General features: G+C 39.6%; 1 protein-coding gene across 1 annotated transcript; it reads left to right on the top strand.

The window, feature by feature from the left end:
• The first annotated feature begins 1,606 nt into the window (after positions 1-1,606).
• Positions 1,607-17,876, top strand: LOC146571923 (E3 ubiquitin-protein ligase pellino homolog 1-like). Its single transcript, XM_085275920.1, has 7 exons — positions 1,607-1,820; positions 8,950-9,110; positions 13,582-13,711; positions 14,043-14,144; positions 15,187-15,384; positions 15,467-15,655; positions 15,986-17,876. The coding sequence occupies exons 2-7, from the start codon at positions 9,025-9,027 to the stop codon at positions 16,562-16,564; spliced, it is 1,284 nt and encodes a 427-aa protein (XP_085132046.1). The 5' UTR covers positions 1,607-1,820; positions 8,950-9,024; the 3' UTR covers positions 16,565-17,876.
• The last annotated feature ends 201 nt before the right edge of the window (positions 17,877-18,077 follow it).

Raw genomic sequence — 18,077 nt, 5'->3', positions numbered from 1 at the left:
TGAGCGTCAAACCGTGCAGAAGTTGTTCAGTGCATCTGGTATGGAGGCGTCACCATGGCAGGCAGGTGTCGTCTTCCTGTAGTTAGTGATGGCATGGATGCCGTGCCACATGCGCGTTGTGTTGCAGGGTTGACTTGAGCATATAGCTATATATGCTATAACAATTTAAAGCATATAAAATTCATAACTGAAGATTATCAGTGTTGTCTTCAATCAGATGATTTAGACCTTGACAGGTTGAACTGTGACATCAGAGTTTAATCTTCCTGCATATAAGAAACGTTGAATTCAGTCTCAGTTAGTAATGTCTGACATGACTGTTAGTGTATGCTATTGTTCCTGTTGTTTAGGAAACGGTTTCCACCTTGGGATCCTAAATACAAAATAGGCTGTAAAAATCAGATCCAATACTCTCAGTAAAGGAACATGGCTCATTTTCCAGGAACTAAGATCACTTCAAAGTTGGACAGTGCTCTTCTTCCATTACAAGCACAGCACAGCGTTTTACCTTAACCAGCCTTGTTACAGCTGTTCTGTTTATCCAGCACTTGTTTTTTTGTTTTTTTTATCTGTTGTCTGTCTCTGTGTGTTAACCTGCCTCAAACTGGTATAAGAAAATAGACGGGCCGATGTTTTAGGTATAATATCTGATTTAAATTGTGTTGTGACATGACTGGAAAAAATACTAATAAAAAAAAAAATCAACACTATTTACATTTAAAAAAAAACAAACCCCCAAACAACAACTACCAAGATAACTTTTTAAAGTATATTTAGGAACAGGATGAAGCTTGTAGGAACTCTACATCGTTGGGGACGGTTAATCAAAATAAACCAGTTGGTAACTCACCCCTGTCTTCCAAAAGTTTACGCAGCAGCCTAAGGTACCAAAACGTATAACTGACACGTCGGCGTTTAAACAGACATTATTAACATTTTAAATACATATTATCCCAGCTTACGATTAAGGTCCCTGGAATGTACTTGACACGTATTTTGCTCACTACCGACTTCTTGGCTTTAAATATATTATTTCATGCGCAGGAGGTTTTATGCTTGTGTGCTGTCATCTGTGCTGTGTGGTTTACATTCTTCTTACAGTTACAGTTACAGTTACATTTCCTGTCTTTCATATATATATATTTTTAATTGATTGTTACCAAACCATTGCCCTCAGGATTAATAAGTATTCAGATTCTGATTCAGAGTTTGATTTTAATTTAGCTGAATGACCTAATGTGAGGAAACATTTGACTAATTTGAGAGGATGTCTTATTGGGGTAACAGCTGCAGTAAGTCATAAACCTAAAATCATAGTTGTTTGTGCACAGCTACACACGCAGACCGCAGAGAAAACCGGAAGTACAGGTTTTGTATTTTCATAATAAAACAAGTGTTAATGGTGCAACCATCTCAAATAACCAGGTTCTCTTAATTAACTATGAGTAAACTAAAAACTAAAAGTAGACGTTCAAGTTTATAAGACATACTACTGGCATTTACTTCAGCTTGAAAACAATTTGGCATTTGAGTAAGTATTGAGTATTTTGGTATTCAAGTAAGTTAAGTTGTTTTACTCTGAAATGTTAACCGGAAATCAGTAGCCTTGATAGCTAAGAGGCGCAGTTGAGTTTGAAAACGGTTAAGCCAGCATTCGCTCAGTGTGGTTTTGTTAGGAACAAAATCGATAAAAAGTCGCCGAACTCCTGGTAAACATTTAAGTAACTGTGACATTTATGGTCTAAAACGGCTAACAGCGTTCGTTCCTGGAACAAAGACATCCGGGACATGAGACTGCTTTAAGACGAACTGTAACTTCGGTGAGTTAATTGTCTAAGGAGTTGATTCTTTTCGTCATTGTTAGCACCACTAACGCCGCCTTAGTCCTCTGTAGTTAGTGGTAACCTTATGCTAAATAAGTACCTAATGAACTAACACATTCTCTGCTTTTTCTCAAGTTTTACGATCGAAAAATGCTAACTAGCTACGAGTTACCGTAATGACGTTATATAGGGCAACAACAGTATACCAATCTCTTAAACAATTCAAGATTTAGGTTGAAAGCGCCATAGGTTTAGGTTGATAAGCGTCTTTTTTTTTTCACTGACAAAATCCCAAACACAAGTTGTTTTTTTTGGGGGGGGGGGGGAGATTGTGTGAGTTTTGGAAAACGTAAATCAAATTTTATCGACGCTTTTATGGTCGTATATGGTATTAAATTTCGTAATAAATTACGGTGACACGTCCTTTTCGTAGTAACTTGTGAAGTGTCCTGTGTGTATGTGTGTCATAAACGGCTCTGAAGTGTCTGCTGACTCCACTAACATAGCTTCTTTTCTGTAATAGTGTGTCGTACTGTTTTGTCCACAATAGAGTGGCCACAAATAGAACTCCAGATATTTAATTAAAATGTACACACAGCATTGCTATATTCTGCAGCTCATTGAATTCAGGATTTGAAGTTATTATTCATATTAGGTAAAACATATAGTGTGTGTATATTTAGTGTCTTAAACAGGGCTCTGTCCGTGGTGGTACTCCGTCCTGTCCTGTAGCCCAGCTGGCCTTCTTTGTCCTGGCCACACAGACTCATTAGCATTCACCATCCTACCAGAGCATCCATCTGTCCCCACAGACGATGCTTTTGTTCCCCATTTTAATGTTAAAACTTTGCCCTCTTTGTCCAACTGTCCCCTCATATTAAAAGCCTACAGATGTGTCAGCCCATCTCCAAAGACGAATGTTGATCTAAAGCCTGGAAAGTTTTAGGAGTTCTAGGTGAGAGTTGCACCAGAGGATAAACAGAAGTGATGCTTACAGTTTACGTAAATTGAGATATTTCATTGTCAGAATATCACAATTTATAGCTGATTTACATACGTTAACGTTTCTGTGGCTGTTGTTCAAACTGGTATTCACAAACAAAAGGGCAGAAAAATTATGATATTAATCCTGAGGGCGAATCTGTGGGAGAACTCTGAAATGCTAAAGATGGTAGTTGTCCCAACTTTGTCACCAGAGAGCCAATTAACACCCAGATAATGAAACAGAAAGTCTTTGACTTTTTACCACTGGAGTGAGGAGATCTCTGAAAATGTTGACTTTTTTTTGGCCGGTCCCCACTTTTTCACACCCCTCTTAGGTATCTGCAGAACATGCCTGCTCGTGTTCTGCAGGCTCATCTGCGGTATGTGTGTGGAGTGGGAGGTATTTCTTCTTCAGAGGTTATGTGGAATCATCACAGAATGGTATAGGTCTTGTACCTTGTAGCTGGTCTGGTTTGGTAAACATCCAACACCTCCGCCCCCACCCCCCTGTTATTTCTTTAATATTACTGTACATGAGTTAATCCTGTTGTGTCATTCTTTTGCTAACTAACTTGTATAGTACCCACAACTCTTGGCTGACATTTCCTTTGAGCTTTAGATTAGAATAACTTAATCTTTTATTTCAACTCAATAATAGTTACAGATCACAGCGTTTTAGAAATACTGGTTGGATGTTCCAAGTAAACTCATAATTTTCTAGCATAGTTCATAAATTTAAAATAGATTTCTTTTAAGAGTTTCATCATGTACATGTAAGCCATAGAAGGGCTCCAACTCTCATAGCCATGATAGTTCTTTGCACTTTAGGATTGTCTTAATCCTAATAATGGTTTTATCCCATGCTGGCGTTCTGGCTTGGCTAAATAAGTGTGAGCCATCCTGAATGGTATTCCAGTGAATATTCTGCAGCTCAATGTACAGTGCTGTGGAAAAGTATTTTCCCTGTTTCTGATGTCTTTCTTTTTTATTTTTGGAACATCATTTATTATATGATGTAAAGTAATATTAAACATAGATGGCATGAGAATTACAAATTGCAATTTTTAAATCATGATTTTATTTATTAATGGGGAAAAAGGCTATTTAGACATACCTGGCCCGATCTGAAAGTGAATTTCCCCTGAACCTGCTGGTGTGGCACTTTTGACACCAAGAACTGCAAATGTTTGCAAGGGTGTTTCACATCACTGTAGAGGAAGTGTTGTTAGTTCATACCGAGATGAAATGGAATGTTAACTTTCCAAAAAGTTCCTTTTGCCTCCTCAGTCTACGGGCTATTTTCTGAAAAGCTTTGGTTATCATTAAGATGGTTTTTTTGGCAAATGTGACATTACCCTTTTGTACTTGTACTCTCCTATGGATTTTATTTTTTTGTGGCCAGCAGTTCTTTAGATGATGTTTCTTCTTTGACCTCCTGGGATGAGTTGTCAATGAATTTTTTTAGTGTTTTTGGTAGGCCTGGTACTCCTGGGAAGGTTCCCCACTGTTGGAAGTTTTTGTTTGTTTGTGGGAAATGGCTTACACCATGGATCAATGGAGTCTCAAAGCCTTAGAAATGGTTGGTAAACCTTTTCTGGCTGGTGGATGTCAGTGACTGTGTTTGTTTCTTTAGACTGTGAGATGTGTTGCGTTTTGAAGTCTTTTCAGTCTACTCCACTTTGTAGGACAGATTCTATTTAAGTGATATCTTGATTTAACAGATCTGGCAGTAATCTGGCCCACGTGTGACTAGTGAAATTGAGCTTGACTTTCCAAAAAAAGTGTGTTTAAAAATTAAGAAGGCAGCAGACAATGTAGTTTGCAGTCAGGTATTCAGCTGATACCCATCCGCTTAAGTTAATTAATTATGGTACACTAAAAATTTGTACTCTTTTATAAGAGGCTGATGTTGATAACCTAAAGTAACAGCGCTTCCATCAAATGACATCAAGGCTGAATCGTCACCATGCCAGTGGTGAGAAACGGCAGCCCAAACTAGGTCGCGTGAGGAGCCGTGACTCCATTTGAGCTTTGTGTTGTTGAGGCTGATTACAAATTGAGAGATGGGTCACAAAGGCGGGATACAGTGAGTTGCAGTATGAACATAGCATCTATGTCAGAATCTACATTGCTTTCACAAGAGGGAAAAGACGCACATGAGAAAGAGGAGTGAAGTCACTTTAGAACTCAACCTTGTTATCTGGTGTCAATTTACAGATAGTGACTGTGTCTCTTCAACCCTGCATTTCACTGAAATAAACTTTGGACATTTTTGAGGGCACTGGATAGTCACGGGGACATCGCTTTGTTGTAAATGCACTGAAATCACATTACCTCTTAAGCTTTCCAGTCAGCTGCAAGGAGATCCTACAAGGTTTATCTTTAATTTTAGCCATAGGATGTTTTTCAAATGAAGTCAGAAATTGAAAGCTGTGTGTCTATATAATTCTTATAGCAATGAACTTGGAAACAGTGTGTAATGTAAAATAATTATTACAATGTTACAGATTTGTTCAGAATAATTTTTAATGTTGATAATTTTTCTGCTTCACAACATAATTCCTTTTGCAAGTGCGGCATTTTGAAGAAGTGACATATTTTGATGTACTTATTAGTAGGAAGCAACAGATTAATTCAGTTCATTTAATGCATTTTCCTTTTAATGTAAACCTGAGATAGATCCATACAGTAGGACATTTGGTGATAGTATGCAGAAGATCAGTTATTCTAAGTGATTAACCTTATGTGTCCAGACAGGAATGGCCTGTGATGAAGATGATGTGAATCACACGCTATGAACTGAGGCTACGTCCACACGTACACGGGTATTTTTGAAAACTGAGATTTTCCTTTTTCGTTTTAAAAAATAATCCCGTCCACACGTAAACGCAGAAATGAAGGAAAACGCTGCTATGAACATGCCAAAGCAACAGGTGGCGCTAGATTCCTAACCGTGCAGAAATGTTGGCCAATCAGAAGTCTAGAAGCCTCGGTGGGGAAAAAGTAAACAAAGCTGGGGCATAGAAGCAGAACCGAGTCGTATGTGTGGAAGGACAGTAACTGTGTGTATATGTAAGCATTTAAACACTGCAGAGAGTAGAATTAACAGTATTGTAGAAATTCATTTAACCAAAACAATAACGTGGCGCACAGTGTGACGTCAAAAAAGGCGCACACCTTTGACGCTGCGTTTTCTCAGTTTTCTCAGTTTTTCTCGTCCACACGTAAATGCAAAAACTGAGTTTTCGAAAATATCCACCCTGGCAGGAGATTTTAAAAATCTCAGTTTTCAGTGACTGAAAACGCCGTTTACGTGTGGATGGAAGGTGCAAACGCATAGAGAAATCTGCGTTTTCAAAATTCCCGGGTACGTGTGGACGTAGCCTGAGTCAGCAGATGCAGCAGGTGTTACAGATCTAAAGTTTAAGGGTCAGAATTTTTTATTCAATATAAAACACAAGTTACGGCTGCATCATTAAATATACTGGTCTGTGGTATCTTCAGTTGACCCTGTCCTTGTCCACAACTGAGATTCAGCCATAGCTAGTGTCAGCCTTCAGCGGTGTATTTAAAGATAGGCAGGTGGCGTACTACACATTCATCATTATCACTATCATTAAAGCTCTAGTTGATAATTAATTGTAGATGTAGAAACGTACAGGTGCATGTGTTTATCCTGGATTAGCAGGTCCTGGCCCTGTTGAATGATATTTGCAACTAAGAATCGGTAAATAACACCATTTACGGATGTATATATTTTTTTAATATTTTTGTTTAATTATTATTATTAATAATAATACTTTATTATTTATTTATGTAAAATTGTTTTAGATTATCTTATCTAACAGTATTTAAAGTAGGTTGATTATTAAAAATTGCTTTAGTGAAAATACACAAGGTAACTGTTTTGTCTTAAAGTTCATGCATTCTTAAATTGTAAAGTTGAAGAGCATGAGGACACCTGAGTGGGGGAAACAACTCAAAAAGCTCTGATACTGCAGAAAACACATGAAAGGCTTCTGAGTGTGAAGTATGTGCTAAAATGAAAGGCTGACGGGAAGCAAGAAATGGCACAGCTTTTCAGTGCATGCTAATACAGAATAGCGCTTATCGCCATCAGCATATCTTCATCTAGAAGCGAAATGCCACATCCTAACAGCTTTTAATACATTTTCTGCTAAGTTGCTTTGATACCAGCTTATCTTGATAGTGTCTTGATATACTCCTTGTTTCCCGTCACTTAGCTGTATCATGCGTTTATCTGTGGTATTAAGAGGAAACATGCTGTAAAGGCTTCAGTTTGTCCTGCCTGTAATAACGATTATGTTGGATGATGTTTGCCAAACTTAACTGTTACTCCTGCTACCTTCTTTCTTCTTGTGCTCTGAGGCCTGATCTGAACTTATTGGCTGTAGACAATTCTGCTTTGTAATGGACTTCTAAATATAAATATTGGTGAACGTTACAGAAATTTTAGTGTTTTGTTCATAAGCTTAAAAGGTCAAGAACAGTCTTCTCCACTAAACATTCAGTTAATCATTTTAGTCTATACCACAAATATGTAACCAGTTTCCCCCACAACCAAAAGATCAGGGTTTAACAGCCATTTGTATGCTTTACTGGGTGCAGAGAGAACAATCATGGAAGAGGAGCAGCTTCAGCTTCACTATAAGCTATGGCGTCACCTACACTACTACTGTATTGTGGGAAAAATGGAAGCTGAATCTTCTAAAACCTTTAATCTGCACACTCAGGTGTATTTTTTACATTCTCCACTCATTCAATATTTGTATTGTTACTTTTATGGAGAAAACTGTTCAATGCAGTGAGACAGATGTCAGTTCTGGATGGGGTGTAACAAAGATGCATCATAAATTAATGCCTTAATAACTGAGCTGGTCAGGTAAAATGTCAAAGATGAGTTTAATGTAGCAGGATTGTACTTATTTTCTCAACACGGAGTTGTTTTTTCCCTGTTCTGAAAAATGTGATTATAGGAAAACACTGTCATGGCCAGTCGGCTTGCATAGCACAACGTTTACTGGTCCATCAGCTGTGCTGAACGTGTCCTTCTTAGCCTGTTACTATAGCCAACACTCATTGATAGTTTTTCTTCCTTAAATCCTTAAAAGTTGAGTGAAGAAATATATTTTTTTTAAAAACAGCCCTTTTAAAAAAAAAAATGCATTTTTTTTTTTTTTAAAGCGTTGCTTAAAATGGGGGGCAGGGATAGCTCAGTAGGTAAAGTGGTCACCCCATGATCGGAAGGTCGGCGGTTCGAATCCACTTAACGGCTACCCTGAGGTACCCCTGAGCAAGGTACCGTCCCTACACACTGCTCCCCGGGCGCCTGCTTAGTGGGCTGCCCACTGCTTCACTGAGTGAATGGGTCAAATGCAGAGAAAAACAAGTAATTTCCCCATGGGGATCAATAAAGTATCCATTATTATTATTATTATTATTATTATTATTATTATTAATAAAATGGTATTTTCAGAATATTAGCAATGCTGAACAAAGAGCGGAATTATACCTGAATCTGTGACGGTGATCTGCCACACTTTTTCCATAAGCTGGAATATTAACTCTAGGGATTGCACTCAAAGAAAAAAATTGGGGGTCCTTCAACATACCCACATCTGTGTGACAACCAGTCGAGATCAGTGCAGTATTTGTCATAATTGTGTAACACGCAGATTTAGATGATCATGATGTGTCCTCTTTGGCCTTTTGACATCAGAGCTGGCATTCTGAATACAGGCTCAGCTTGTTAAGTGTTTTCTGTTCTTCTGTTTTTTGTTTATTTCATAGTACAAAAGAACATAACATCAGTCCTGGCGTGTTTCTAAGTGAGTCAGCCTTCACAGATAAAATGGACCCTGCATTACCCCAACAACACTCAGTAGATTTGAATGGATACATTGTGCGCCACTGTTGCTCCCAGTACAAAGACACTGGGTGTATTGTAGCAATGAATAGGATTGTGTTGAAGCCTTTGTGTGTTTATATGAATGCCTAAATGTTTTTAAAGTGAATATTCAGTGATGTATGTTTTTCATTATTTTTCTTTAAAACCGAATCATGAAAACTTTTGATGATTTTATATCCAAGAATATAAACCTTGGTCTGATTGTGTCTGCAGGTGGCGGGCTGTGTGCCTCTTTCAGTAGAGAATCTCTGATGGTACTCAGCCTGCCTTTTTCAGAAACCTGCACAGATGTTTTCGCTGGGTCAGGAAAACATCTCCACCCACCTTATGTCTACCAAAGGACCTGTCAAATATGGGGAGCTCATCGTTCTGGGGTAAGCGGTTAATTACTGAGTTCACATACATTCATAAGTCATCAAAGCAGAACTTCTTCAGACCATTTTTTTTCTTTAAAATCCTTTTTAAAACTGTTGAATGTGTAGGAAATAAGCAGCTTTTGATCAATGTTGTACCTTCCAGGAAGGAGGGAACAAAATCCTATTATTTTACCCACAGGCACACATGCAGGCAAGAAATCAACGATGGTGAAAACACAGTGTTTGGCTTAACAAGAGGAAACCCTTTCTTACATTTTTTTTAACAGGGGGATTTAGCTGTAAGGAGGGATTCCATTTGAGTTCTGTTGTCTCAATATCAAACTTAAAAGGCATACAGTAACCAAACATGCATAATAAATATGAATTTTTTCCGCCAGTGGAGATGGTTAATACAGCAGTCCCAGTCATGGTAAGATGAAGAACAACTGACATGGCAGGAATCAACATCTGCGTATTTGCTTTTTGTCAAAGGGAAAAGTGGTTAATGCAGACACTGTGTACGCACACTCATTCTAAACCCACAGACCACAGAGGCAAACTCTCTCTAAACCCACAGAGTAAAAGCCCTTCAGGTGGAAAGATGGGGTACTGTCATCACCCTGCCAGGCGGGTGGTGTGGGCACCTAAGTTTGTGAATGCGATAACTCGAGATCAAAGCAGCATAGGAGCTTCAAATTGATACCAGAGGCACATCTACAAAAAATCTGGGACAAGTTTGAATCTCAGTGACCTCAATCTCAAGGTCAGAGTAAGCTTTCTGAAAATGTTGTGAATATGATAACTTGAGAACAAGGCGACGTAGGTTTTTGAAATTGATACTAGAAAGTTGTTCTATACAGTGGATGTAGAAAAAGGAGTTAAATTCATAACTGATAGGGGACTTTAATGCGGTCTAAAACTAAATGTTTTAATAAATGTCACAACCACTCATTTACATGTAAAGGACTCTGGCCTCCTCCCGCAAGCCAAAGACGTCTAATGTTAGCTTACTGTTTTATTTTTAATTGGGTTTAGGCATGAATGTGATTGTCATTAATGACAGTAAAATCCTGGAAAAGGAAGACGGGATACATCCTTAGTTTTGTTTGCACTTATAAAAAAAGTTTAGTGCCTGCAAGCTGCAATCACTTATACAACTTTCTTCAATATTTTATCTATATTTTTATATCATAATCACAAACTTCCATGATATATCATGATAAACTTTTGAGGCCATCTGAACCATTTCTAGACCGTATCTTATAGATATGTTCCTGGAAACCTGTGTGCTCGGGGTGGCTAGTGTTTGGTAAAAGTCTCTTTAAAATCCCTTTTAATTTCTAAAATGTACGTAGTAATTCTAAACCAAACGATAAAACAGCTGGATATTGCAGACATATTTTTGATGTCATCAAAACCATTTTTGGAGTTTGATAACCGATCCTTAAACCTGGTTGTAACATTCAACTTCTTTAGCTGTAGTATAAAGGACAAATTGTGCTGTTGCTGATCTAAAAGGGCCTGGCAGTCTTTGTTTGTGTGCCTTGAAGTTTATAAGCGTCACTGTTTTAGGTAAGAAATTGACTAAACTTGGGTAGGTTTAAGCAAGTCTCTTTATTTTAATGTGCCTTGTAGTGTGAGAAATTCAGTTGGGTGCTGCATAACTAAAGTGTGTTGGGAAACTCAACCGCAGCCATTAAATGCTGCCGACTTCCTGACTAAAGGCCATTCACTGTGCACACAAGAGTGAGCCTGCGGTTCAGGGAGGTCGGGCCAGGAACGTGGTGGCTGCTGTGGTTTTAGCCCTTTTGTTTGCTTTTGTATTATTGTGACCACACGTGGAATTAAACAGTCTGGATTGCCCTGAGGCTGGCAATTACACTAGTCATAAGATTTAATTAGAAAGATCCACATAGTTTGTGAAAACATACCTTGTAGTGTGGTTCATAGAGTGGAGCCACAGCGGAACTGGGGTGGCTAGTGTTTGTCTAAGAAAAAGGTGGCTGGTACTTCATCTCAAACGCAGGAAGTTTGCATTAAGCAGTGAAAGAATGGCTTGTCTCAACTGTTTACTTGACCTGCAGCTAACAGCAGCCTGACTCTGAAGATAACTTCAGTTAAACTGACTCTTATTGGAGCTCCCATAACATTCAGGATTGTGTTTTCAAATGTTAAACACATCAGGACGACAGCGGTGCTGTCATTGTTTTGTGTTTTTTGTTAATTTTCAAAACATGATAGTTTGCTTTTAAAAAACAGACACATTTAATGGTATCCTAATGGCTCAGTTGGATAACCTATAAATCTCTCAACCGCAGCATCCTGCTTTTAATTCTGGACTGAAACCGTAGTTACTTTTTGCTCCCTCCCTCAAAGCTTCCTGTCTGCAGTGAAAGCTGTGGAAGGAATGTTTGGGCAATATCTCTGTTCGTCTTTTTACCTACACTACAGAGAAACGGCCTCGGTGTGTTTAGCCAACACAAACTAGCAGAGAAAACTGAAAGTGAAGCTGCTAGGGTTGTCAGGCATAAATTTCTCTTAGGTGGTTCCTTGTTGTTGGTGAGGCTGCAACAGTTTCTCTGGGAAATTCAGAGAAGTTTCGTTTTATTTGTTTTTCTATTGGATGCAGACCTGGGACCTGCAGGTTTAGCTAACAGCTCTGAGTTTGTTAACCATGAGTTGAGGGACGCTTTGGGTCTTCTTTTCCAAAAAGTGAGTTAACTTCAACTCCAACTCACTTTACTGAGAACTTTCACACTCATAAGGTTGAAACAGCAGTTGCGTTACAGATGTATATCAGCTCAGAATAAAAACTATAGTCTTCATCTTTCTAACTCTGTGACTCTGGCTGACCGTCTAAGAGGAGCATTTTTGTCCAGTTTCCTCGTACTGCAAACCTAACTGTGTGTCACTTTATCAAACGCTGTTTAAATAAAGCTTTAGCCATAGAACACACCAATCAATGAATCAATTGTCATGTTGCAATCGGTCACACGGAAAGATAGCTGTCATCTTGGAGATGATGTGAAGAGTCTGAAGACTTAAACTGTATAAAATGTATTTCAAAGAGAGCTTTAATTGCAGCTGCAGAGTCCGTCTTCTGAATATGAGTTCACTTGCAAAGCAGGATGGATCCAAAACTGATCACTGATTTAGACCACGTCAGCCCCAGTTCCAGGCAGGCTAAGATTGGATCAGATTAGACATAGTTACGTTGGCGAACATTAAAGCAGAGATTTTAAGAAATTGGAGTAAAAATTTTTTTTTGGATTACATTTTTTACTGAATACGTCTGTGTAGGTCTTCAATCATCCTGGGGTTGAGGCGCCTGACAAGGGATTTTTAAAAAAACGCGTTATAGGTGGCAGACAGTTGGTGTTGTAAGCCACCTGGTCTGTTCATCTGTCTTCTCAGTCTAAAATGTGAACATCGGTGTCCTCGAAGGAGTGACCTTTTATCTAGTAGATGCGAATGTACAGCTGAGTCTCGTCCTGTCGAGGTGGCGCATCTATGTTGTGCTGTGCGTTTATGGAGGAGCTGTTTGGTTTCTCCAGTGTAGAGGTCTGAGCACTCCTCACTGCACTACACAGCACACATTACATTGTTTAGTTTGTGTGTGGGAGTCTCATCCTTGGGATGAACCAGTTTTTGTCTGAGGGTGTGGTGGCGTTTGAAGCCATGCTTGGAGAAAATTCTCTGATAAACCTGCTACATAAGGGACGGCAATGTTGTTCTGTTTGTCATTCGGTTTCTCCCTAGTTGGTGTCTGACCTTCTTTCCTGTGTATCTTTGACTGATTTAATGAAGGCTCAGTTGGGATAACCATGTTTAAATCTTTAAAGCGTTTTTTAAATCTGTGTTTTCCTAAAAATAAATAATAATAAAAAATTATATGGAACTTTTATTGAGACAGTGGCCTAAGTTAATTACAACTGCTCGTTTCTTCCTTCCTATGATCAGCACTGACATGTTACTGAAGCTCAGCAGGTCGAGCAGGTCCTCTAATAGTCTGAAGGTGTGTGGTTTGATCCCTGGTTGCGCCAGTCTGCATACCAGATATCCTTACTAACCCCAAGCTGCTCTTTGATACATCCATCAGAGTGTAAATGTTAGAAAGCACTGAAGCATACAAAAAAGTGCTTGTGCAAATGAGTGAACAAGGCATGTTGAATAAAGCACTTCGAGTGCTCAGGTAGACTTGAAATATCCTCAGTCTAGTGGATTAAAATGGAGGCACTGCTCTCTCCATTCCCAGGTTGATTCCTAATATTTGGAGCACCACTGACCCTTTGTTTCCTTACTCACTGCTTAACTCTAGATGAACATACTCTAAGTTGATTTAAATGCTGAGCTGCCAGGAGATGATTTTCTGATTTGCCATTGTCTTTGGTTCATTCATTCATAATAATGTATTATTAAAATTAAAATGCCTTTTTGAAATGCAGCTGAACATAAAGCAGTTTTGCTCATCGTTATCCTCTGTGTTCAGGTGTAATGGGTCTCTACCCTATGGAGACAAGGGGAGGCGGAAAAGCCGCTTCGCTTTGTGTCGCAGAAATAAGGCCAACGGTGTGAAACCGAGCACTGTCCACATGTCATGCACACCTCAAGCTGCCAAGGTGAGAGTTCAACACAAATGAAAGTGGCACATTTCTGGTGTATTTTAATCTAAATATGACGAGTGTGAGGAAACTACAATGAATATGGAACGCATATTTAACTCTTTTAATCAGTTCTATCTTAAAGGTCTGCAGGTTAAATATGATGCTCTAAATGGAACATGCCCTTAATAGGATTTAACTAAAACATCTTGAATTTGTTACCAGTTTCAAAATACTCTTCCTGACATGCTTCCATCAGTATTAACATCCCCGCGATTGCTGTAGAAGAAATTCTTTCATGTCTTAAACACACTAACAGAGCTTCTTCTTTCATGTTTGTTTTGTTAAGGCCGTCAGCAACAAGGAGCAGCACAGTATTTCATACACGCTGTCTCGCGCACAGACAGTGGTGGTGGAGTACACTCATGACAGCAACACAGACATGTTCCAGGTGTGTACTTTGAAAAGCATACACCCTACATGGATATTCAACCTTGTGATTTTCAGCATTATCCTTTTTCAAATCAAATCACTTTTATTGTCACATCACATGTGCAGGTACATTGGTACAGCACATGTGAGTGAAATTCTTGTGCGCGAGCTTCACAAGCAACAGAGTTGTGCAAAATACAATAATGTAAACAAGCAAAATACAAGAATGGCTACATCTGAAACTAATAAATATATGTACAATATATAATAGTATATGCATTTCTGGATGTGTATACTAAATATTTTTCTGTGTGTGTATACACATATTTTACAAATTAAATAGAGTAAACAATAAAATAAAATATATAAAATATACAGAGTTGAGACGTGCAAAACAGTGGCATTACTGTACAGTGTGGAGTGCATAATGTTGAAGTTCCAGTAGTGAAGCTGAGGTGTCTATGACGTGTTCAGCAGTCTGATGGCCTGATGGAAAAAGCTGTCTCTCAGTCTGCTGGTACGGGACCGGATGCTGCAGAACCTCCTTCCTGATGGAAGCAGTCTGAACAGTTTATGGCTGGGGTGACTGGAGTCCTTGATGATCCTCCCCGCTTTCCTCAGGCAGCGCTTCCTGTAGATGTCTTGGAGGGAGGGAAGCTCACCTCCAATTATCCGTTCAGAGCACCGCACTACTCGCTGGAGAGCTTTGCAGTTGTAGGCGGTGCTGTTGCCATACCAGGTGGTGATGCATCCAGTGAGGATGCTCTCAATGGCACAGCGATAGAAGGTCCTGAGGATGCGGGGGCTCATGCCGAATCTTTTCAGTCTCCTGAGAAAGAAGAGGCGCTGCTGCGCCTTCTTCACTGTTTTGTTTGTGTGTACTGACCACGTAAGATCCACGTAAGATTTTTAGGTCAAAGTGAACACTGGATGAATGACATTGTTACATGTCAGTTTTCTTTATTAAAGTGGTGTCTACCACAAAATATGTTCTGTAGGTAGCATAATGAACACCACTGAAAACAAGCAAGACATGAGCACTTGTCTCTGTGTAATTACAGATTGGCCGTTCTACAGAGAGTCCCATTGACTTTGTGGTTACGGATACTGTGCCTGGAGGTCAGAACCAAGCTGACAGTCAGACACTTCAGAGCACCATCTCCCGCTTTGCCTGCCGCATCATCTGCCAAAGAAACCCACCTTACTCTGCACGAATTTACGCCGCAGGCTTTGACACGTCTAAAAACATCTTCCTTGGGGTAGAATGCACAAACTGCTCATTTCCTGTGATAACATTTCTTCAGTTTGAATGTGCTAAACATACATTTGACCTCTTCATAGGAGAAGGCAGCCAAGTGGAGAATGCAGGATGGGCAGATGGATGCACTGACGACAAATGGAGTTCTCGTGATGCATCCTCGCCACGGCTTCTGCCAGGACTCCAAACCTGGTCAATGGAGGGAAATCTCAGTTTGTGGGAATGTTTTTACACTGCGGGAGACCAGATCAGCTCAGCAGAGGGGGAATATGGTGAGCGACTCCTGTTTTCTCTCACACACCACACAAACACACACAGTTGTGTTTTCATATTCTCGTGGGGACATCTAATTGATATGCTTTCCCTAGCTGCTTACTCTAATCCTAACCTAATTGTAACCCTGACACTAAAACCACATTTTGAGACTCAAAAATGTCTTCAAACACGTGGGGGAGGGGAATTTGTCCCCATAAGGGCCGTTGGTCCCCACAAGCATAGTAAACTTACAATCTTTGGTCCCCACAAAGACATGCAAACCTGTTACACACAGACATGCGCAGGGCCCAGGTCATTAATCCCAGGTCATTAATGCCCCCTCCAAGGTGGAATCTGAGTCCAACGAGCTGGTGGATGGGTCTCTTATCGACCTGTGTGGTGCCACCCTGCTGTGGCGCACGGCCGAAGGACTGTCCCTCACTCCCACTGTCAAACACCTGGAGGCCCTACGGCAGGAGCTGAATGCCGGGCGGCCACAGTGTCCCGTGGGCTTCAACACACTGGCCTTCCCCAGCCTGCGTCGCAAGGACGTCCTGGATGAGAAGCAACCATGGGCATACCTGCGCTGCGGCCATGTGCATGGCTACCATGGCTGGGGAGGGCGCTGTGATCCTGAGGTCGAAGCAGAGTGTCAGGAGCGGGAGTGCCCCATGTGCCGTGCGAGGGGCCCTTATGTGCCACTGTGGCTTGGCTGCGAGCCGGGGTTCTACGTCGATGCGGAGTCCCCTACCCACGCCTTTGTCCCCTGTGGCCACGTTTGTTCAGAAAAAACAACTGTGTACTGGAGCCAGATCCCGCTGCCACATGGCACACATGCCTTCCATGCCGCCTGCCCATTCTGCATCCAGCCGCTGAGCAGGGAGACCGGCTGTGTCAAACTGATCTTCCAAAGCCCGCTGGATTAGGAACGACTCTTGACTCTTTATCTGAAGCCTTAATCAACAAAAGAGGGATGCAACTATTTACAGTTTGGGAATTTTCATAACTTAATTTAACTTAATTTAGTGTTTTTGTGCATTTATTGGGTTGATTCTTACCTTTTATACGGTTATATGGTTCAGGCACCAAAAAGGTGATTGTTCTTCCCCAGATACAGCTGTCTGGAAAAGCTGTGATGATCTTTAACTTACTTACACTTAATTTATTCTTTTACCTTTTTAATGTAATTTTGTCTATGAGTCAGTGCAACATTTCCCTGCATCTCTCTGTAGCTGATTACCGTCTCATACTGCATTAATGAGCTGATAACAAGATCGAGTTAAGAGTTGTGTGCAGATGTTGGTCTGGAAGCTTATTCAGGGGAAACACTGGATTTTAGATTTTTTTTTTTTTTTTTTTTAAACATTTTTTTCTTACGTGGAGTGTAAGACTACATTTTGATTTTTTGGGGGGGATTGTTTTTTAAACTCCAAAATCAAGTGACCTCTTTTTTTTTTTTTTTTTGAATGCAAACTCTGAACCCAAGCTAGCAAAACTGTATCTGGGAAACTTTTTAAGCTGCTCTCCTGTGACTTGAAACATCTATAAGTTTATATATTTTTCAACTAAAGAGATGAATGACTTCAAATCAGCGATCATTGTTTTAACAATTTTTTTTTTTTACAAGCAATAAATATAGACTTCCGTACAGACCTGGGTCTGTAAGGAAATAGTTATATTTATACTATTTATTAGGGAATAGTTACATTTATACTATTTATAAGGAAATAGTTACATTTCCTTACAGACCCAGGTAGCTCAGCAGCTCTGTATTCAGCATTTGTCCAGTATCTTGAGGCCAAACCTGTCACTTTAAATTCATCATGTACTTCATATTTTCTTAATTATGTTTTATTCTGATTGTAAAGATTCTTGGACCTCTTTCTTGTACCTTTCTCTAAACTTTATTTTTGTCCCTGATGAGTTTTAAGAAATATTATCCAAGTATCTTTATTGTTATTTTTTTGTTTTGACTCATCGTGCAAGAAATTAACAGCATCATCAACCAAAACCGTGATGAGAGGGAAGGTTAGTCTGAAAGCATCAAAGCAGATGCTGATACGTTCGCTCTGACTCATTTCCTGTGAACCAGGTATTCATTATATTTTGTCACTAGCCTGTTTTTAAAGTGTGTCTCCTTCTTGGTTATGCAGTCATGCTGTACACTTTTCTTTTCCTTTTTTTTTTCTTTTCTTTTTTTGTACCGATAGCGAACAATAAAAACAAGGCTGAAATTTATGTGACTGTTTGTTTATTGTACATATACAACCAGAGTATTCATATAAGAGTAGTGGAAGTTAGATTTTAAATGAGTCTATCTATATATCAAGATATAGATGTGTATACACAAAAAATTGAGAACATTGAAAATGAATCAGGCTGAGTACTGTACTGATGTGGACTGGATAATGTGTTTGGAGCAAAAGGGACGTCATTTAG

Source organism: Mchenga conophoros, linkage group LG6 (assembly GCF_057382185.1).
Source record: "Mchenga conophoros isolate Kocher_MC1m ecotype Shallow Benthic linkage group LG6, M_conophoros_male_GT1.1, whole genome shotgun sequence".
Classification (NCBI taxonomy): domain Eukaryota; kingdom Metazoa; phylum Chordata; class Actinopteri; order Cichliformes; family Cichlidae; genus Mchenga; species Mchenga conophoros.
Note: the sequence above shows the minus strand (reverse complement) of the source record. Positions and strands in the feature narration are given on the sequence as shown.